The 23,848-nt window shown below is 38.0% G+C and overlaps 1 protein-coding gene across 1 annotated transcript in view; it reads right to left on the bottom strand.

Annotated features, from left to right (window-relative positions):
• Positions 1-23,848, bottom strand: part of CHMP3 (charged multivesicular body protein 3) — a 74,346-nt gene that overhangs the window by 12,813 nt on the left and 37,685 nt on the right. The window contains exon 3 of the mRNA XM_046661009.1: positions 6,567-6,746. Coding sequence (XP_046516965.1) covers positions 6,567-6,746 — 180 coding nt within the window. The remainder of the gene's footprint in view (positions 1-6,566; positions 6,747-23,848) is intronic.

The following is a 23,848-nucleotide window of genomic DNA, read 5'->3' as shown; positions in this document are numbered from 1 at the left end:
AACAGGCACAGGAAAAGATTTTCAACATCACTAATTATTAGGGAAATGCAAATCAAAACTACAATGAAATATCACCTCATGCCCATCAGAATGGCTATTATTAAAAAAACAAGAAATAAGAATCTTTAGAGAGGATGTGGAGAAAAGGGAACCCTCATACACTGCTGGTGGAAATGTAAACTGGTGCAGCCACTATGGGAAACAGTATGGAGATTCCTCAAAAAATTAAGAATAGAACAACCCTATGATCCAACTATTCCACTTCTGAGTATTCATCTGAAGAACATGAAAACACTAATTCAAAAAATATTTGCACCCCTATGTTCACTGCAGCATTATTCACAATAGCCAAGACTTGGAAGCAACCTAAGTGCCCATCAATGGATGAAAAGAAAATGTGGCCTATATATACAATGGAATACTACTCAGCCATAAAAAAGATGAAATTTTGCCATTTGCAACAACATGGATGGACCTTGAGGGTATAATGCTAAGCCAAATAAGTCAGATAGAGAAAGACAAATACTATATGATTTCATTCATAAGTGGAAGATAAAAACAACAACAAACAAACACATAGATATAGAGATTATATTGCTGATTACCAGAGGGAAAGAGGAGGGGGAAGGGAGAAAGAAGTAAAAGGGCACATGTGTATGGTGACAAATGGTAATTAGTCTTTGGGTGGTGAACATGATGTAGCCTACATAGAAATCAAAATATAATGATGTACACCTGAAATTTATAGAATGTCATAAACCAATGTTACTGCAATAAAAATTAAGTAAATAATTTCCTTCCTTTTTAAGGCTGAATTACATTCCACTGTGTATATCCACTGTGTACCACATTTTGCTTACCCATTCAGCCTTCAATGGACACTGAATTGCCTTTACCTTCTGCCTACTGTGAATAATGCTGCTATGAACACGAATGTACAAACATCTGTTTGAGTCCCTGCTTCCAATTCTCTGGGTGTATACCAAGAAGTGGAATTACTGAATCATGAGATAATTCTATTTCCTGCCTCACCTTTGAACCTCTCTCTTAACTTTCTCCCCCAATTAAACTCATCATCTGTCTTATTTTGCAAGAAGCTGCTGTCAGAAAGCTATCACTTGGAAAGCATCTATTCATGACAACCTATTAATAGCCGACAAGACTTAACATATTACCCTTTGCAGGGACATCTGCATTTTAACAGAGGAACACCTTAAGGAAAAGAAATGACTTCATCAAATGGTGGCTTTTCAAAGCAGCAACACTCTAGGGGCAGGAGGGGGCTATCCAAGGGCAAAATGGACAAAGACCTCTTGGGAACTCTCATTACAGTATTTCTAGTTTTCTCTTTTCTCACTCCCGAAAGGGAGACTCCTCCCTCCTGCTCTTTCCCGGGTTCTAGCCTCAGTTCCCTTCTCTGCTGTATTTAATTTGCCAACAAGCAATATCCTACTTTAAACCCTCTCAACAACCCTCCCTGGGGATTCCTCTCACCAGGCATTGTGCTTAGTGCTGGGGAAGCAGGTTGATCCTACAGAGCTAGACTGGAGCCCCAAATAGACTCTCCTCTCTCTCAGGTCCATTCCTTTCCCTCGATTTCCAATGTCTTTTAATGGCCCTGCAGTCATTCCAGGTTCAAGGGATTGGAGCATCTCAGGCTTGTTTCTGTCCTCACCAAGTCCATTTACTCTGCATCCAGAACAGTTCTTCATAGTGTCCTCTCTTCCACTCCATCCCATTGCACTAACCTATTCAGGCCCTGCTCATTACCTCTCAGGTCCCACTGCCTCCCATCTCACCGCGTCAGTCCCTCCCTGCTCCTGTATTGTGCTTACAGCCTGCCAAGGCTCTCCACTGCCTACGAAACCAAATTACAGTTCCTCAGCTTAACTCCCAAAACTCTGACTCCAAATTAGCTCTCTAGCTTTACCGCCCACTGCTCCCCTTAGTGCATTCTCGTCAAACTGAACCAAGTGCTGTTTGTTGAACCCAGTCTGAAATATTTCATCTGAGCCTTCGTGCACCCTAATGCCTCTATTCAGATGCCTCCTTGATTCTCCCCAAAGTTCTTTTCCTCTGAACTCCCACTGCAGTTTATCTGCACCATCACTGCAGCACGTCTCAACCTGAACTTGTCTCTGAAAACCCTTGCTCTCCTAACAGTGTACTGTCGTCTTCACCTCCCTGCTCATTGTCTCTGGCCATCCCTCCCCCTTGCTCTCAGGTATCCCAACCTCCTAGAACTTCCTTCAGTGTTTTGAGCACACGGTTCCTTTTGGTCCCAGGGCCTTTACACATACTGCCTGGCACTCTGGTTGGAATACTCCTTCCCACACACATGCACACTCACACACTTAACTGCTCATCCTCCCCTCAGACATCATCAGTGCCTGAAAGGAGTTATCCTTGACTACCTTTCTCTTTCTTTTCTTCTTCTCCCCAAAGCCCCAGTGCATGGTTGCATATCCTAGTTGTAAGTCCTTCTACGTGAGCCACTGCCACAGCATGGCAACTGACAGACGAGGAGTGTGGTTCTGCAACCAGGAAACTAACCCAGGCTGCTGAAGCAGTGAGGACACCGAAATTTAACCACCAGGCCGTCAGGGCTGGCTCTGCATTTCCTTTTTACAGTCTCATGTTGCTTATCACAGTTTGCAATTATAAATATCCATTTATTTATTAAATTTATTATTTTTATTAAATTTATCCACTTATTTGCTTTTCACCCCATACCTGGAGGGCGATGACTGTGCCTGCAACGTTCACTATTTTATCTTCAGTGCCCAACAATATATCTGGCACATAATGGGGACTAAAAGAATGGATTTATTAAATGAATTCTCATTTTGCTCTTTGTAGCTTAGTCTACCTGCCTGGTAAGACTGGGGAAGGTCCTCATGAAGCCTACACATTATTAATCCAGCCTCCGCCCTCTCTCCTTCCCTCTCTCCCTGCTTTCCTCTCTCTCCTTCTTTCTTAAAAAAGAGGAGAGAGAGAGAGAAGAAGTGGGTGGTGAGGAGAAGGAGCTCGGAGAAACAGTGTAAGAAACAAGAAAACTTCAAAAAGAAGACTACGTCAATAAGGAACAAATTTATTCCTGAAATAAGAACAGGATGATTTTTTTTAAAAAGAACTATCAGAGAACTCTCCTGGAAATGAAAATTAAGATAGCCAAAAAAAAGAATTAAAGAGGAAAAACAGAAAATAAAGCTGAGGAAATTTCTCAAGAAATAGAACACAAAGACAAAATCAATGACGACAACGACAATAATATGTAAAACCTATATCATAGCAATTACCATGTGCCAGGCACTGAATTAAGCCTCACAACTATCCTGTGAGGAATGTACTATAAATACTTTCAAAATGGAAAATGGGAAAGAACAGGCAATTAAAGAATCAGTCTGGGAAATCTGACAGCTGACTAAAATCTTTTACTTTCAGAAAGAAACAGAAAAATACAGTGGAAAGGAAATGATCACATGAAAACACCCAGGAACTAAAGGTCCAGGGAATACAGGGAATAGAACCCTTGTCTTTTAGAAATCCATGTGGAAATATTTACAGGTGCAATTATATGATATCTTGGATTCCCAGGGGAAAATATAGGGAGTAGGTGGAGATATAGAGGAAGTAAGACCAGCCATGATTTTTTGTATGGGCATGTGAATTTTGACATACTCACTAAGACATGAGTGGAGATGCCAACTGCACACTAGGTGATAAAGTCAGGCCTGAAGATAAAAATTTGGAAATCACTGGCATTTAAATGCATGAGGTTAGATGAGATCACCTGGGGAGAGACAGTGAAGGTGGAAAAGAGCAGAGGATCTGGATAGGAGCCTCAGAGCACTTCAACATTTAAAGATCAAGCAGCAGATATTTCACCTTTTAGTTGAGTTAAAGCCACAATATAATATATATTTGAAACAAAGAAAATACATTGTTAAGGATGTATATTTAAAGGATAACAGGCTATTAGCTGCAGTACATAAAAGAGCTTTTGTTATGTTTGCTAGTGAAAGTACATGCTACAGGAGAAGAGAATTGTCTCACGTAGATTAATGATTATTTGAGAACTATTAATAGCTTGAAAAGGTATTTTGGAGTCGGTACACACGAAGAAAAGGTGGAGAGAGGAGAGTGATCAACTTCGATAGTTCCCAGAGAAATATAACAAGATAACCTTTCTCAAAATTAAGAAGTCTGACAAAGGGTGGTGAGAAGGTATGGAAAAAAGAACCCTCACTCGCTGCTGGTGGGAATATAAAACAGTAAAGCCTCTTTGGAGAGCAATTGTGCAATTCGAGCAAAATTTAAACCCAGCTATTTTTAACCCAGCAATTCCACTTCTGAGTATATAACTGTCCTAGAGAAACCTTTACACATGTGCAAAAGTGAAAAGACATTCACAGCAGCACTGTCAGTAACAGCAAAAATTGAAACAACCTAAATGTCCATCAATGGGGGAAGAGAAAAATAAACTGTCATGCATCCATCCAGTGATGAATACTATCCAGTAGTTAAAAAATATATTTTTTATGGGTATATTTCAAACCCCAGTGATAAATGGGGGAAAAAAATGGAGGATGGTATATATAGTATAACAATATCATTTATACAAATTTTAAGATTCATAATAGTGGTTACCTCTGGGGAGTGAAAGAAGGAAATGGAATTGGGAAGGCATATTAAAGGAGCTGCAATCTTAGTAATGCTGTTTTATTTCCTTTATAATATAAAACCTGAGGCAAATATAACAAAATGTCAAACTATATTGGTTCTGGGTGATAGGTCCATAAACATCTACTATATTATCCCGCAATTGGGGGAAAAAAGAAGCTGCACATACAGTGCTTTATTCATAGGAGAAAAAAGGCAGACTAAGATACATGTTTTGAGATGTTGATTTGGTAAATGAAATACTGAAGACTTTTAAAATAAGCTTATCATGGTCAACCGAACAAGGATCTTTCCAGCATGTTGTAAAAACTGGGGGTATAAATATGAAACTTTCAATGCTAGCTGTAGAAGGCAAGAGTATTTACTTAAGCTTTCAACATGACAGTTAAGACAAGACTATGTCTTCATGGTACTGAACACCTGGCTTGTTCAAGAGGCATATATCGAGGTTATACATTCAGTATTTAAAGAGCCTAAATACATTACTCGAGGGCTGAAATGACACAGTTTTTAAAAGTTAAGGCATGGTACAGTTTGATTGTCGTATTTTTTTACTCTTTTCCAATTCATGATAATTTCTTCAGTATCTGGAGAAAGAATCTGATGATATATTCATTATTAGACATATTAAAAAACCACATCCAAATATTAAAATTGAACATAAAGAAATACCCTCAGAGCCAAATACAACCAAATAATGGATTAGGTACTCATTTGCCACCAGCCTCTAAACGGAAAGATTCAAGTCTTCTAAGCTTTGAGTGTGACGTACTCATCAATGTGGTATCTGACAGAGCTGAAAACATTCTTTAGTGAAAAATTTCTCTGTAATTTCTGAGTGTGTACTCAGTCTAAATATCTGACAGTCACTTGCTGCCATTCTCAAAGAACTATAATTCTGAGTTAGGACTTCTTCATTTAACAGAAATTAAGTAAGAAAAGCAGCCGACTGGATGTAAAATTTAACCTATGGCTCAAGCTGTCACTGATGTGGAGACAGATGCCTGTGAAAGATCACAACCAGTATTACACTGGGAGCTGAAGGGAAACTATGTTTATTTTAATGTTAAATATTACAATGGGTTTTTAAAAATTAAATTGATGGTTCACATGCATGCTGAATACCCACTCCGCAGTCTGCAGAGCCCTACGCTGTACGGCAGCAGGAGGTGGAGAGCCAGAGATGCAGCAGAAAAGGTGGGGGGTAAAAGCTAAAGACAAACTCAGCCTGTTCCAAAATTCTGCCTGGGGCGGGGCCTAGGACAGAGGAAACGCTTCTTTCTCCTCCTCCAACACACAGGCCCACTTCCTGCTCCGTGACTCAATTCTCAGGTCGCTGTATAACACTGTTCACAAGAGGAAATATATCCTAAATTTTAAATACCGCAGGTTTATATGTAGATTTTGCCATTACTTCAACAACACTGGCAAAAGAAAATGGATAATGGTGGCGTAGTGGTTAAGTTCACCTCACTCTGCTTCAGCAGCCTAGGGTTTGCCAGTTCAGATCCTGGGTGTGGACCTAGCACCACTTGTCAAGCCATGTGTCATGGCATCCAACAAAGAAGAGCGAGAAGGACCCACAACTAGGATTTACAACTGTGTGCTGGGGCTTTGAGGGAGGAAGATTAGTAACAGATGTTAGCTCAGGGCCAATCTTCCTCACCAAAAAAAAGAAGCAGCAGCAGCAGCAGCAGCAAATGAGTAACAATAAAATAATGATAGTAATAATTATATTTTGCATTTGTATAACACCCCAACTAAGACAATATAAAAAATAAAAACCAGAGCTGAAACTATTCTTCCTATTCAAGGAAACTGGTGTTAATCATGGCGAGGGCACCAGCATTAACAAGGTGGCTGTAAGGTAAGGGCTGTCCTACCCAGCTGGTTCTTCATCCCCATGAGCACGGAGTTCATGTGGGCTTTGGAGGCATAGAGCTTGCTCACAGCCTTCCTTGACCGGATCAGCTCCTTGGCCAGAACCACGCAGACATCCTTCTGACCCTTCTTGGCAGCATCTCTCACAGAACGTTTCACTTTTTCTTCTTCTCTTTGGATATCTAAATTTAAACACGACACAAAAGACCAAAAAATTAAGGGTAAACCAGAAGATTTATTGGCATTCAAATACGTTCTTACTGTGACCTAAACGTGTCTATTAAATAGAAAAACAGGAGGCTATAAACAAAAATAAAATAATTAATGTGGTGAGTATTCATTATTTCCAGATACAACATAAAGTAATTTAAGAGTAAAAAGAAAAGTTAATCCTATTACACTAGACAAAATTTCAAAACTGCTTTTGTGAGCCCATTCTAACATTTGTTGGTACTGCTCAATACTGTAAACGCATTCCAGAGCTTGCTCTAATAATCAATAAGTAGTATTCCCACAAATACGGGAGTACAATCTCCGTACAGTCATTAATGATTTAGATTAACCTGCAACTTAAGGAAAACTTGAACAGGTTAAAAGTATCATAACAGCATCAACTAGAGGTAAGATATGTCTATACGATGAGCTTTATGAACTGTAGAGAGTTTTTTTATTGTGGTAATCCACATGACAAAAAATTTACCATCTTAACCATGTTTAAGTACACGGTTCAGTGGTATTAGGTACATTCATATTGTTGTGAACCGTCACCACCATCCATCTCCAGAACTCTACAGCTTTCAAAACTGAAACTTAGACCCATTAAATAATAACTCCCAATTTCCTCCTCCCACCAGCCCCTGGCAAGCACCATTCTACTTTCTATCTTTATGAATTTGACTATTCTAGACACCTTATATAAGTAGAATTATAGTTTTCTTTTTGTGTGACTAGCTTATTTCACTTAGCATAACATCCTCCAGGTTCAGCCATGTTGTAGCATATCAGAATTTCCTTCCTTTTTAAGGCTGAATACTATTCCATTGTGTGTATATAACAAATTTTGTTTATCCACTCATCCATCAATGGACACCTGGGTTGCTTTCAACCTTTAGTTATTGTGAATGATGCTGCTATAAACATGAGAGTATAAAGATCTCTTTGAGATCCTGCTTTCAAATCTTTTGTGTATCTACATATATTTCCACAGACTGGGTGGCTTAAGCAACACAAATTTATTTCTCACAGTTCTGGAGGGTGGCAAGTCCAAGATCAAGATGCCAACAGTCAATTTTGTTCCTGGTGAGAATCCACTCCTGGTTGGCAGATGGATGGCTTCTTGCTGTAGCCCCACGTGGGCAAGAAAGAGATCATCTCTGGTGTTTCTTATAAGAGCACTAATCCCATTCATGAGGGCTACACGCGCATGACCTAAATATCTCCTAAAGGCCCCACCTCCAAATACCAACACACTGGGATTGGGACTTGAACATATGAAATTTGGGGGCACATAAACATTGTCGATGAAAATAATCCATAACTAATCTATAAATGAAAATTTGGGAGAGTTTATTCTGAGCTAAAATATGAGGACCATGGCCCGGGGCCTTTCTTCCCGAAGGAAGAAAGGGCACCGAAGAAGTGAGGTATACAGAGTGGTTATATACCCCCAAACAGGATGTTTCACATATGATTGAAATGTCCCTCCCACAATAGTCACAAGATTGCCCTTTCGGCACAGCGCTTGATGGACACAGCAGGTAGTGGGTCTAGGCAAGTCTATTGTCTCGAGCTGGGCGGTCACAGGTGAGCACAGCAATCAGTTCCTAGCCTAAGGAAAGATGCTTAATCCTTAAGGAAATGCCAGCATTGGGAGGGGGAGGGAAGTTGCACCTTTAGCTCAAGGGCCTTTGTTCTTGCCATAGGGAATACCTAAAGCAGATATACAATGCATTCTGTGGGTTGCCTTTTTACTCTGTGTACTCTTTTTACTATGTCTTTTGATTCACAAAATTTTTAATTTTCATCAAGTCCAATTTGTCTATTATATTTTTTTGTTGCCTGTGGCTTTGGGGCCGTACCTAAGAAATCACTGCTGAATCCAACGTTGGGAAGTTATTATTTTGCTCTATGTTCTCTTCAAGGAGTTTCAGTTTTAGCTTTTACATTTAGCTTTTTGAGTTAATTTTTGCATATGGTTATTAGGTAAGGGTCCAAGCATTCTTTTAAATGTGGATATTCAGTTTTCTCAGCACATTTGTAGAAAAGACTTATCTTGTCCCCACTAAATGTTCTTGGCACAATTGTCTAAAATCATATAGATGAGGGTTTACTTCTGGGCTCTCTACCGTACTTCATTGGTCTTTATGACTATCTTCATACCAGTAGCACACTGGTTTTACTTCTACAGCTTTTTAGTAAGTTTCGAAATGAGGAAGTCTGAGTCCTCCAACTTTGTTCTTTTTCTACATTGTTTTGGCTCCTAGGGGTCCCTTGAGATACGATATAAATTTTAGGATGATTTTTCTATTTCTGCAAAAAACAAATCTTTGGGATTTGATAGGGACTGCATCAAATCTGTAGATCACACTGGGTGCTACTGACATCTTAAAATATTAAGTATTCCAATCTATGGACATGGGATGTCTTTCCATGTATTTATGTCTTTAATTTCTTTCAGCAATGTTTTGTAGTTTTCAGTGTACAAATCCTTCACCTCTTTGATTAAGTTAATTCCTAAGTATTTTATTTTTCATGCTAGTGTAAGTGGGGTTGTTTCTTCTTAATTTACTTTTCAGACTCTTAGGATATAGAAATACAACAATTTTTCTGCATTTTGTATCCTGCTATTTCACTGAATTCATTTATTCTAAAAGTTTTGTTGTGGAAATTTAGGGTTTTATACACGTAAGAACGTATCATTGGGAAACATAATTTTACATCTTTTGTTCTAATCTGGATGCCTTTTATTTCTTTTACTTGATTAACTGCTCTGCAAGGGCTTCCAGTAGTACCATGTTCAAGAAAAGCGGCAAAAACAGGCATCCTTGTTTTGTTCCTGATCTTAGAAGAAAAGCTTTCAATCTTTCACTTTTGAGTATAATGTTTGCCGTGGGCTTTTCATATATGGCTTTTATTATGAAGTACTTTTATCCTATTCCTAGTTTGTTGAGTGCTTTTTATCATAAAACAGTGTTGAGGAGTGACGTCAGCAAAATGGCGGGTGAGCTGACCTGGGACTCTCTCCCCTCCAAACTACAACCAAAGAACCGGAACAACTGAATTTCAACCAATAACCCTAATACAGAGACCGCCAGAGACCTACAGCAGCAAGACAACGGAGGACGGAGAGGCTGCAGCTGGCTTTGGAGGAGCTGGAACAGGGTAAGAGAGAACTTTGCTCACTCCCCTAGAGACTGGGATCGCTGCCGTGGGTGCAGGAAGGAGTGGGGGAGGGGCCGCACGTCTGGGGATCTTCCAGGACTCCCACTGCCGGTGCAGTGGAAACCCACTGATGAGGGAAAGCTTCCATGTATGGGGATCTCATCAAGCTGGGGACCCGGGCGACCAGGGAGCCAGAGCTGATCAGAACCCAGGTCTGCGCAGGAGAGAAAGTGCCCCTCCTACCCCAACCCACGCTGTGCGCCGCCATCGCAGCTGAGGGCGGAGGACTCAGAACACGGGGATCTCGACCCCCATCTAGTGGCGACAGGCCGTAACAGCAACCGAATACTACCATCATGCGCAAAAACCGCTCCTCTACCATCCAGCAATTTATAAAAGCTCCAGACCAGAAGGAAAACAATAAAAACACAGACTTAAGTCCTGAGGACTTGGAAACAGGTAAACTAAGTGAAAATGAGTTCAGAGTAGCTATCATCAAAAAACTCAATGAGGTAAAGGGAAATATAGAGAAACAAGTCAACGAGATCTGGAGTTACTTCACAAAAGAGACTGAAACTATAAAGAAGAATCAATCAGAAATACTAGAGATGAAAAATACAATGGATCAGAAAAAACAGAATACGGATTCCCTGAATGCCCGTGCAGACACCATAGAGGAGAAAATTAGCATAACTGAAGATAGACAGGCTGAATGGCTCCAGACAGAGGAAGAAAGAGAACTAAGGATTAAAAAGAATGAGGAAAACATTAGAGAAATAGCAGATTCAATGAGAACCAATTTAAGAATCATTGGAATTCCTTAGGGCGTGGAAAAGGAAAATGGAGAAGAAAGCATGCTTAATGAAATTATAGAAGAGAACTTCCAAAATCTAGGGATGGAAGGAGAAATGTGTGTGGAGGAAGCTTTCAGATCTCCTAGATTTGTCAATGTAAAAAGACCTACTGCAAGGCATATAGTAGTAAAAATGGCAAAAATGAATGACAAAGAAAGAATACTCAGAGCAGCAAGAGAGAAGAAAATAACCTACAATGGAACTCCTATCAGACTTTCAGTGGATTTCTCTACAGAAACCTTACAAGCTAGGAGAGAATGGAGTGACATATTCAAAACTTTAAAAGATAAAAATCTTCAGCCAAGAATACTCTATCAAGCAAAAATATCCTTCAGATATGAGGGAGAAATTAAATCTTTTCCAGACAAACAAAAGTTAAAGGAATTTGTAACCAAAAGTCCTCCACTACAAGAAATCCTCAAGAAGGCTCTCATACCTGAAAAAAGAAAAAAAGGGAGAAAGGGGTCACATACCACAGAGTAGGGAGACAGATAGAACCAGAACAGGATAGCAAATATTCAACAATAGCATTAGGATAAAGGGAAGGAAACCACCAAAGCAAAGATGATCTTATCATTCTAACCACAAATTCATAACATGAGTTGGAATAAGACATGAAAATAATAATTTAGGAGGGGAAGAGGAAAGGGACTAAATCAGTCTAGGCCAAGTAAGTAAGAGACCACCAGAGAATGGTGTATATTATACACAAGATTCTAAATACAAACTTCAGGGTAGCCACTAAACTAAAAAACAGAACAGAGACACAAAACATAAATAAGGAAAAATCTAAGAAACCCAGCATAAGAAACTGCAGAAGTCAATGGGTAGGCTAAAACACACAGGACGAGAAACAAAGGTAATGCAGGAAAACCAGATAACGAGCAACAGAATGACAGCATTAAGCCCTCATACATCAGTAATCACCCTCAATGTAAACGGACTGAACTCTCCAATAAAAAGACACAGAGAGGCAAAATGGATTAAAGAACAAGATCCAACAATTTGTTGCCTCCGGGAAACACACCTCAGCCCCAAGGACAAACACAGGCTCAGAGTGAAGGGGTGGAAGACAATACTCCAAGCTAATAGCAAGCAAAAGAAAGCAGGTGTTGCAATGCATACAGCAGACAAAACAGATTTCAAAATAAGGCAGGTAAAGAGAGACACAGAGGGAGAAAATATAATGATCAAAGGGACATTTCACAAAGAAGAAATAATGCTAATAAATATCTATGCACCCAACACAGGAGCACCAAAGTTCATAAAGCAACTATTAACAGACCTAAAGGAAGATGTTAAAAACAACACAATAATAGTAGGGGACCTCAACACCCCACTCACATTAATGGACAGATCATCCAGACAGAAAATCAACAGGGAAATAGCAGAGCTAAACGAAAAGCTAAAACAATTGGACTTAATAGACATATATAGAACACTTCATCCAAAAACAGCAGAATACACATTCTTCTCAAGTGCGCGTGGAACATTCTCAAGGATAGACCATATGTTGGGAAACAAGGCAAGCCTCTACAAATTTAAAAAAATTGAAATAATAACAAGCATCTTCTCTAATCATAATGCTATAAGGCTGGAAATTAATTACAAGAAAAAAGCTGAGAAAGGCACAAGGATGTGGAGACTAAACAATATGCTATTGAACAAGCAATGAAGCATTTAAGAAATTAAAGAAGAAATAAAAAAATACCTGGAGACAAGTGAAAATGATAACATGCCATACCAACTCATATGGGATACAGCAAAAGCTGTATTAAGAGGAAAATTCATCACAATACAGACACATCTTAGCAAACCAGAAAAATCCCAAATAAGCAATCTTAAACTACACCTAACCGAATTAGAGAAAGAAGAACAAACAAAGCCCAAAGTCAGCAGGAGAGAAATAATAAAAATCAGAGCAGAAATAAATGCTATTGAAATGAAAAAGGCAGTACAAAGGATCAATGAAACAAAGAGCTGGTTCTTTGACAAGATAAATAAAATTGACAAATCCCTAGCCAGACTTACAAAGAAAAAAAGGGAGAAAGCTCAAATAAACAAAATCAGAAATGAAAGAGGAGAAATAACAAGAGACTCCGCAGAAGTACAATGGATTGTAAGAGAATACTATGAAAAACTATATGCCAACAAAATGGATAACCTAGAGGAAATGGATAAATTCTTAGACTCCTACAATCTCCCAAAGCTCACTCAAGAAGAAGCAGACAATTTGAACAGACCAATCACAAGGAAAGAGATTGAAACAGCAAGCAAAAACATCCCAAAGAATAAAAAAACCCCAGGACCAGATGACTTTCCTGGGGAATTTTACCAAACTTTCAGAGAGGATTTAATACCTATCCTTTTCAAGTTATTCCAAAAAATTAAGGAGGATGGAACACTTCCTAACACATTCTATGAGGCCAACATCATGCTGATACCAAAGCCTGACAAGGACAGAATGAAAAAAAGAGAACTACAGGCCAATATCGCTGATGAACATAGATGCAAAAATTCTAAAGAAAATTTTGGCAACCAGAATTCAGCAACTCATCAAAAGGATCATACATCATGATCAAGTGGGATTCATGCCAGGGACACAGGGATGGTTCAACATCCGCAAATCAATCAACATGATACACCACATCAACAAACAGAAGAATAAAAACCACATGATCATCTCAATAGATGCAGAGAAAGCATTTGACAAGATCCAACAGCCATTTCTGATAAAAACTCTAAACAAAATGGGCATAGAAGGGAACTACCTCAACATAATAAACGCCATATATGACAAACCCACAGCCAACATCATACTCAATGGGCAAAAACTGAGCACCATCCCTCTGAAAACAGGAACGAGACAAGGATGCCCTCTATCACCACTCTTATTTAACATAGTACTGGAGGTCCTGGCCAGAGCAATCAGGCAAGAAAAAGGAATAAAAGGAATCCAAATAGGGAGGGAAGAAGTGAAACTCTCGCTGATTGCAGACGACATGATCTTATATATAGAAAACCCCAAAGAATCCACTGGAAAACTTTTAGAAGTAATCAACAACTACAGCAAAGTTGCAGGGTATAAAATCAATTTGCATAAATCAGTAGCATTTCTATATTCTAATAACGAACTACCAGAACAAGAACTCAAGAACACAATAGCATTCACAATCGCTACAAAAAGAATAAAATACCTCGGGGTGAATTTAACTAAGGAAGTGAAAGACCTATACAATGAAAATTACAAGGCCTTTCTGAAAAGAATTGGATGATGACATAAAGAGATGGAAAGACATTCCATGTACGTGGATTGGAAGAATAAACATAGTTAAAATGTCCATTCTACCTAAAGCTATCTACAGATTCAACACTATCCCAATCAGAATCCCAATGACATTCTTTACAGCATTAGAACAAAGAATCCTAAAATTCATACGGGGCAACAAAAGACCCCAAATTGCTAAAGTAATCCTGAGAAAAAAGAACAAGACAGGAGGCATCAGAATCCCTGACTTCAAAACATACTACAAAGCTACAATAATCAAAACAGCATGGTACTGGTACAAAAATGGGTGTACAGATCAATGGAACAGGATTGAAAGCCCAGAAATAAAACCACACATCTATGGACAGCTTATCTTTGACAAAGGAGCTGAGGGCATGCAATGGAGAAAAGAAATCTTTTCAACAAATGGTGCTGGGCAAACTGGAAAGCCACATCTGAAAGAATGAAAATTGACCATTCTTTCTCACCATTCACCAAAATAAACTCAAAATGGATCAAAGACCAAAAGGTGAGACCTGAAACCATAAGGCTTCCAGAAGAAAATGTAGGCAGTACACTCTTTGACATCAGTATTAAAAGGATCTTTTTGGACACCATGTCTTCTCAGAGAAGGGAAACAATAGAAAGAATAAACAAATGGGACTTCATCAGACTAAAGAGCTTCTTCAAGGCAAATGAAAACAGGCTTGAAACAAAGAAACAACCCACTAACTAGGAAAAAATATTTGCAAGTAATACATCCGACAAAGCCTTAATATCCCTAATATATAAAGAACTCACACAACTCAACAACAAAAAATCAAACAACTTGATCAAAAAATGGGCAGGAGACATGAACAGACACTTCTCCAAAGAAGATATATGGATGGCCAATAAGCACATGAAAAGATGTTCATCATCGCTGATCATCAGGGAAATGCAAATCAAAACTACACTAAGATATCACCTTACACCCATTAGAATGACAAAGGTATCTAAAACCAATAGTAACAAATGTTGGAGAGGTTGTGGAGAAAAAGGAACCCTCATACACTGTTGGTCGGAATGCAAACTGGTGCAGCCACTATGGAAAACAGTATGGAGATTTCTCAAAAAATTAAAAATACAACTACCATACGACCCAGCTATCCCACTATTGGGTATCTATCCAAACAGCCTGAAGTCAGCAATTCCAAAAGACCTATGCACCCCAATGTTTCCTGCAGCATTATTTACAATAGCCAAGACATGGAAGCAACCTAAGTGCCCATCAACAGATGATTGGATAAAGAAGATGTGGTGTATACATATACAACGGAATACTACTCAGCCGTAAAACAGAACAAAATCGTCCCATTTGCAACAACATGGATGGACCTTGAGGGAATTATGTTAAGTGAAATAAGCCAGTTAGAGAAGGACAATCTCTGTATGACTCCACTTATATGAGGAATTTAAAAATGTAGTCAAAGAGAACAGATTAGTGGCTACCAGGGGAAAGATGGGGTGGGGCGTGGGCACAAAGGGTGAAGGGGTGCACCTACGAAACGACTGACAAACAATAATGTATAACTGAAATTTCACAAGATTGTAACCTATCATCAACTCAATAAAAATTAAAAAAAAACAGTGTTGAATTTTGTCAAATGCTTTCTCTGTATCAACTAAGGTGATCACGTGTTTTTTTCCCTTCATTTTGGTGATGTGGTGTATTTCACTGACCTATTTTTGTATGTTGAACCATCCTCGGATTCCAGGAATAAATCCCACTTGGTCACGGTACATAATCCTTTTGAATTCTTTTTGCTAGTATTTTGTTAAGGATTTCTGCATTGATCTTTATAAGGGATATTGGTCTGTAGTTTTCTTTTCCTGCAGTGTCTTTGTCTGGCTTTCATATCAGGGCAATGTTGGCCTTAGAGAATGGGTCAGAAAGTGATCCCTTCTCATCAATTTTTGGAAGAGCACAAGAAGGATTGATGTTAGTTCTTTAAACCTTCGGTAGAAATCATCAGTGAATATATCAGGTCTTTTCTTGGTCAGGAGATTTTTGATTACTGATTCAATCTCCTTATTGGTTGTAAGTCTATTCAGATTTTCTACTTATTTGTGTTTCAGTCTTGGTAGGTTTTATGATTCTAGGAATTTGTCCATTTCATCTAGGTTATCCAATTTGTTGGTGTACAATTGTTCATAGTACTCTCAGTATATTTCTTATTTCTGTAGATTCATAGTAAAGCTCTCATTTTCATTTCTGATTTTAGGAAGCTGAGTCTTCTCTCTTTTTTGAGTCAATCTAGCTAAAGGTTTGTCAATTTTGTTGATGTTTTTGAAGAACTCATTTTTGGTTTCTTTGATTTTTCTCTATTGTTTTTCTATGCTCCAATTTGTTTATCTCTACTTGAATCTTTATTATTTCCTTCCTTCTGCTAGCTTTAGGTTGAGTTTGTTCTTCTTTTTCTAATTCTGTAAGTTGTAAAGTTAGGTTGTTGACTTGAGATCTTTCTTTTTTTTTAATGTAAGCATTTTTACAGCTATAATTTCCCTCTGAGCACTGCTTTTGCTGCATCCCATAAGTTTTGATACATTGTGTTGTGGTTTTCACTCATCTCTAAGCATTTTCTAATTTCTCTTGTGATTTCTTCTTTGACTCACTTGCTATTTGTAAGTGTGTTAATTTTCACATACCTGTGAATTTTCTACTGCTCTTTCTCTTATTGATTTCTAACCAACCCTCATTGCGATTGGAGAAGATACTGTATATCTATATTTTAAAATTAATTGAGTCTTGATTTTTGGCCTATCATGGTCTATCCTGGAGGATGTTCCATGTGCACATAAGAATGTGTATTCTGTTGCTGTTGGGTAAGAATATTCTTTGTAAGCCTATTAGATCTAGTTTATTTATTGTGTTGTTCAAGTCCTCCATTTCCTTATTTATCTTCTGTTTGGTTGTTATATCCACTTTTGAGAGTGCGTTATTGGGTTATTAAGTCTCTATTATTGTAGAACTACTTCCCCCTTTAATTCTGTCAGTTTTTGCTTCATATATTTTGATGATCTGTTATTAGGTGCATAAATGTGTATAATTGTTATATCTTCTTATTGTAGTGAAAGTTTTACTAACATATAATATCCTTCTCTGACTCCTGTAATCTTTTTTGATTTAAAGTTTATTTTGTCTTATGTCAGCATAGCAATCTCCACTCTCTTTTGGTTACTATTTCCATGAAATATCTTTTTCCATCCTTTCACTTTCAACCTATTTCTATCTTTGGCTCTAAACTGAGTCTCTTGTAGAGAGCATACAGTAGGGTCATGTTTTTTTAACCTGTTCTATCAAGCTCTGCCTTTTAACTGAAGGGTTTAATCCATTTACATTTAAAATAATTACTAATAACAAGGGGCTTACTTTGGCCATTTTTTCTGTAGGACTTATAGCTTTTTCCCTCCATTTCTTGCATTTATGTCTTCTATTGTGCTGACTTGTTTCTATTTTGTAGTGAAACTTTTCAAGTCCCTTTTCATTTGCTTTTATGTATAACCTATAGCTATTTTCTTTGTAGTTATCATAGGGATTACACTTAATATCCTAAAATTATAACAATAATTTGAATTAATGAGCTTAACTTCAATAGCATACAAAAACTTTTCTTCTACACAGCTCTGTCCTCACCCCCATTAAGTTAGTGATGTCACAAAAGTACATCTTTCTGCACTGTGTTCAGAAACATAGCCTAATAATTCTTTTATGCACAAGTCTCTTAAATCATGTAGAAAACAAAAAAAAATGGGGTTACAAACCAAAGTTACAAAAATACTAGCTTTTACAACTGCTCATGTATTTACCTTTAACAGAGATATTTATTTTTTCATACACCTTCAAGTTACTGTCTATCGTTCTTTCATCTTACCCTTTAACATTTCTTGCTGGGCAAGTCTAGTGGTAACAAACCCCCTCAGCTTTTGCTTATCTGGGAATGTTGTAATTTCTCCCTCGTTTTGCTGGATATAGGATTCTTGGTTGATAGGTTTCGTCTTTCAGCAATTTAATATATCAACCCACTGCCTTCTGGCTCTCAACATTTCTTTTTTGTTGTTTGTTTGTTTTTTGGTTTTTTTTTTTTTGGAGGAAGATTAGCCCTCAGCTAACTACTGCCAGTCCTCCTCTTTTTGCTGAGGAAGCCTGGCTCTGAGCTAACATCCGCACCCATCTTCCTCTAGTTTATACGTGGGACGTCTACCACAGCATGGCTGCCAAGCAGTGCCATGTCCGCACCTGGGATCCGAACCAGCGAACCCTGGGCCGCCGAGAAGCAGAACGTGTGAACTTAACCGCTGCGCCACCGGGCCGGCCCCTGGCTCTCAACATTTCTGATAAGAAATCTGCTGAAAAATCTTATTGATGATTCCTTGTATCTGATAAGCTGTTCCTCTCTTTGTCTTTGTCTTTCTACAGTTTGATTATAACGTGCTTTGGCATGGGTCTCTTTGATCCTACTTGGAGTGTGTGGAACTTCTTGGATGATTATAATCACATCTTTCAGGAAATCTGGGAAGTTTCTGTCATTATTTCTTCAAACAATCTCTCTGACCCTTTCTCTCTCGACTTTCCTTCTGGGCCTCCCACAATGTGTATGTTGGTCTGCTTGATGGTGTCTCACAGGTTGCTTAGGCTCTGTTTACTTCAATTTGTTTTCCTCTGTTTCTCAAACTTGATAATTTCAATTGTAATATTTTCAAGTTCACTAATTCTTCTGCCTACTCCAATCTGCTTCCGAATAACTCTAGTAAATATTTCATTGCAGTTATTGTACTTTTCAGCTGTAGAATTTCTTTCCATGTTTTCTTTTTGATATTTTCATTTTGTTCATAGATCATTTTCTTGACTTTGTCCACATTTTACTTCAGTTCTTTGTACATCTTTAAGACAACTGTTTTAAAGTCTTTTTTAAGTAAATCTGTAATCTTGTCTTTCTCAGGGACATTTTCTGTTGATTTATTTTCCTTTGAATGTGCCAAACATTCCTGTTTCTTTGTATGCCTTGTGATTTTTTTTTTTTGAGGGAGATTAGCCCTGAGCTAACATCTGCTCTGCTGCCAATCCTCCTCTTTTTGCTGAGGAAGATTGGCCCTGAGATAACATCTGTGCCCATCTTCCTCTACTTTATATATGGGACGCCTGCCAAGCATGACTCGATAAGCAGTGCATGGGTCTGCACCCAGAATCTAAACTGACAAACCGTGGGCCGCCAAAGCGGAGTGCATGAACTTAACCACTACACCACCAGGCCAGGCCCCTTGTGATTTTTTTGATGAAAACAAGACATTTGAATCTTATAACATGATAACTCCAGAAATCAGATTCTCCTACTTCCCCAGGGTGTGCTGGTTTTATTATTTCTATAGGGTATCTCTGTGCTGAGTCTTATCAGGTCTTTTCAGAGCCTGCTTCTCTCCCTGGGCATGCACAGTGACTTTCTATATTCCCCGTATAAGTGGTTGCTTTTGAATATCTTAGTCCTCGATGTTAGGAATGTAAAACAGTGCAGTGCTGTGGAAAACACTATGGTGGTTCCTCAAAAATTAAATATAGAATTACCACTTGACCCAGCAATTTCACTTTGGAGCACATACACAAAAGAACTGAAAGTAGGGACTTGAACAGATATTTGTACACTCATGTTCATTAACAGCATTATTTACAATAGCCAAATGGTAGAAACAACCCAAATGTCCATTGACAGATGACTAGATAAACAAAATGAGGTATATACATACAATGGAATATTATTTGGTCTTAAAAAAGAATGAAATTCTGGGACCAGCCCCAGTGGCATAGCAGTTAAGTTCAGCACGCTCTTCTTCAGTGGCCCAGGTTCGGTTTCCAGGTGCAGACCTACAACACTTGTCTGTCACTGGCCATGCTGTGGAAGTGGCTCACATACAAAAAAGAGGAAGGCTGGCAGTGGATGTTAGCTCAGGGCAAGTCTTCCTCAGCAAAAAAAAAAAAAAAAAAAAAGGGAAGGAAATTCTCACACATGCTGTAACATGATGAATCTTGAAAATATTATGGTAAGTACAATAAGCCAGATACAAAGGTACAAATATTGTTTGATTCCACTTATATGGGGTACTGAGAATTGTCAAATTATACATAGAGACAGAAAGTAGAACACTGGTTACCCAAGAGACATGGGAAAGGGAGAAATGGAGAGTTAGTGTTTAATGGGTACACAGTTTCAGCACGGGATAAAGGAAAAGTGGTGGAGATGCACAGTGGTGATGGTTGCACAGCAATGTGAATGCACTTAATGTCACTGAACTGTATACTTAAAAATGGTTAAAATGGTAAATTTTGTTACGTCTATTTTACTACAAGAAGAAGTAAATAAAACAGTAGGAAGAATAGAATGATCCATTTATAAACACATGATTGGGTGTAAATACAATTACAGGCAAATATATCTAGAAATATGATTGCCAAAATGTTTGTGGTAGTTCTCTCTGGGTGGTAGGATTTCAGGGTGATTTTAACTTTCTTATTTCTACTCTTCTGCACCACTATGTGTATTATTACCTTTTAGTCATGGGGGTGGGGGGGGGGCGTGGGTGGAGATGGGGAGCGAAGCTATTTTCATTTAAGGAGAGAACCAAAACAAATGATCGAAATTCAATCTAATATTGCCTATCCTGAGTGCTCTAAATGTGTTACATTTGACTGAAAGCTAAAAATGTGGACTCCCATGAGTCCTCCATGAGGAGATGAGAACTACTTTGCTTTATTGAAGGTACTACTGTTTTTCTCTTTAAACATTTTATTGAAGTATGTCATACATATAGATAAGTACACATAACTGTAGAGCTATGTAGATTTTCACAAACTAAACACATCCATGTAACTAGCAACCAGATCAAGAAACAGAATATTACCACATGCCATAAGGTCCCCTTATGTCCCCCATAATTCGTCATGCCACAACAAGGGTAACCAACATCCTGACTTCTAAGATCATAGATTAGACTTACAGGTACTCTTTTTTGCACTAATATTAAAAAAGAAAAAAATCCATTCACCTTGCCTGCTAATATAAAACCAAATGAAAGACCCTGGAAGTGTTTCTATGATAAATCCTTATATGTACATAACATTTAAAGCAATCACATTACTTCAAAGTCATACTTTATCTAAAGTACCCTGGTGTTTTTTTCTTGGTATCATCATCAATGTAGTAAACCCTCTACTGCATGCCAGGTACTGTCCTAAACACTTTACATCCATTCACAGATTCAGTTGTCAGAACAATTCTATGATATTCAAACAATTTTAATGGAGATAGATGGCTAACTGATAGCAAAGACAGAGTTTAAACCTGGTAGTGTTAACTCCAAAATTCAGGATCTTTTCCTGATACCATGTTAGAGTTAACTAAAAAATTGCTATGAATGAGAAATAACAGGAAACACCACGAAAAAGACAGGGCTTTAAGACTGTTTAACAAGATACATGAGTGATGGAGGTAAAAAGGTATACAATGGGCAAAGCACAAAACAGAAACAAATAAGGCTTGTGAGACACTAATTGAATTTATGAGGTTTTAACCAATTGTTTGTGCTATTATTGTCATACAGTTTACTTATACATATGTTATAAGCCCCACATTATTATTTTTAAACAGGCAACAATTTTTAAAAAGAGAAAAAAATTATATTTACTTATGTACTTACTATTTCCACCATGAAGCATTTCTCGGGGCAGATCCCAGTTTGTATCTGGTATGATTTTCCTTCAGCTTACAGCTTCCTTTGACATTTTTTGTACTGTGGATCTACTGGCAACAAATTCTCTTGGCTTTTGTATAAAAATATCTTTACCTCACCTTCACCTTTGAATGCTAATTTTCATTGGATATAGAATTCTAGGATAATGTGCAGGTTTTTCTTTCATCATATTAAAGATGTTCTGCTTTGCATTGTTTCTGATAAGAAATTTTGAATCATTCGTATTGCTTTCTGTATTTAATGTGTCTTTTTTCCTCAGAAAGTTTTATCTATTGTTAACTTTCAGTAATTTGATTATGATACGCCCTTGTATTGTTTCCTTTGTGTTGATACTCTTTGAAGTTCATTGAGTTCCTTGGATCTGTGGGTTTAAAGTTTTTATCAGCTATTATTTCATGAGATCCTTTCCTGACTCTTCTTCTGAGACTCAAATTACGTTAGACCACTTGATATTGTTGCACGGGTCACTAACGCTGTTTTTTTTTCCACTTTTTTCTCTCTGTACTACAGTGTGGACAGTTTGCATTACTATCTCCACTTTCACTCATCTTATTTTCTTAGTATTTAAATCTGCTTGTTAAACTCATTCGGTGAAGTTTTCATTTTATTTTATTTAAGATCTTTCATCTCTAGAAGTTCCATTTTGTTATTTCTCTACCTTCTATTTATCTCATTATGTTCACGTTTTCCTTTAAACTCCTCAACATATTTATAGCAGCTGTTTAGAATCGTTGCTTATTTGATAATCTCTCTTTATTGTGGGTTTATTTATATTGCCTGATTTTAGGTCACATTTTCCCACTGCTTCCTAGTAATTTTTCATTGAATGTTGGACACTCTGAATGTCTCATTTTCAGGTGTCTGAACTTTTTGTTCTTCCTTATGTTCAGCTTTATTTTGGCAGGCAGTTAAGTGGCCTGCAGATCAGCTTTCCAGACTTGTTTTTAAGCTTTGTAGGTGTGGGTTTACAGTAGCCTTTAATCTAGGGCTACTTCAGCCTTAATATGGTGACCCTTCTGGGGTCTCGACTGAATGTCCCAGATGTTCAACATAGTCTCTTCATAGCATCTGATCAGAAATCTACCATCTCTCAATCCTTTGTTAGCTGTGGGAATTGTTTAGCCTACAGCTTCCTGGTAGCAGGTGTGTCACCAACAATTGTTCTTTGCCCAACCTCCTGAATCTCCCTCTAAATATGTCCAGCTTAGGGTTCAGCTAAAGACTCAGTGGGACCCCATGCAGATATCTGGAGCTCTTTCTCTGGATACTGACCTTCTCTCTGATGCTTTGCCCCACAAAGTCCAGCTGCTGCAGCCTCCGTGAACCCTGATCTCTGTCTCCTCAACTCAGTGAGACCACCACGCTCTGTCTGGAATCCTCACCCATGTGCTACAACCCAGAAAGTTTCTCCAGGAAGAAAATCAGGGTCATATTAGGGCTCTCTCCTTTTGTCTTCTCTCTCTCAACAATCAAAATCCTGCACTGCCAGTTGTCCAATATTTCAAAAGGGTTGTTTCAAAGATTTTGTCCAGTTTTTAATTTATTTACAAAGGGAGTGCGAGTGCAAGTCCGAAAACATTACTCCATTGTGGCTGGGAGTGGAATTCTTCTCTCCATTCTTTTTTTAAGGGAGTGATATTGGGATATCTCTATGGTATTACTTCTTCTCCAAACATGAAAGTAATAAGAATCACCAAAGTTTTAAACATTACTATCTCTTTGCAAGTTACCTTTATTTTAAGTGGTACTCAAACAGCAATCAACGTTCTTTAGAAATATATTTTCTTCAATTTACAGTCATGCTAAGATAAACTAGAGTAGTGAAAATGGAACTGCATTCTTCACCTAACACAATTTATTTAATTTGAATTCCATAAAATCATTTCTTTGTAAGTAGGAAGAGGTTTATATAGTTCTCTTTTTTTAATAGCTTAAATCAACACAAATTTATTCTTTTACAATTCTAGTGGTCAGAAGTCTAAAATCAAGGTGTTGGAAG

Source organism: Equus quagga, chromosome 5 (genome assembly GCF_021613505.1).
Source record: "Equus quagga isolate Etosha38 chromosome 5, UCLA_HA_Equagga_1.0, whole genome shotgun sequence".
Classification (NCBI taxonomy): domain Eukaryota; kingdom Metazoa; phylum Chordata; class Mammalia; order Perissodactyla; family Equidae; genus Equus; species Equus quagga.
The sequence above is the reverse complement of the archived record's forward strand: the minus strand, read 5'-3'. Positions and strand labels throughout refer to the sequence as shown.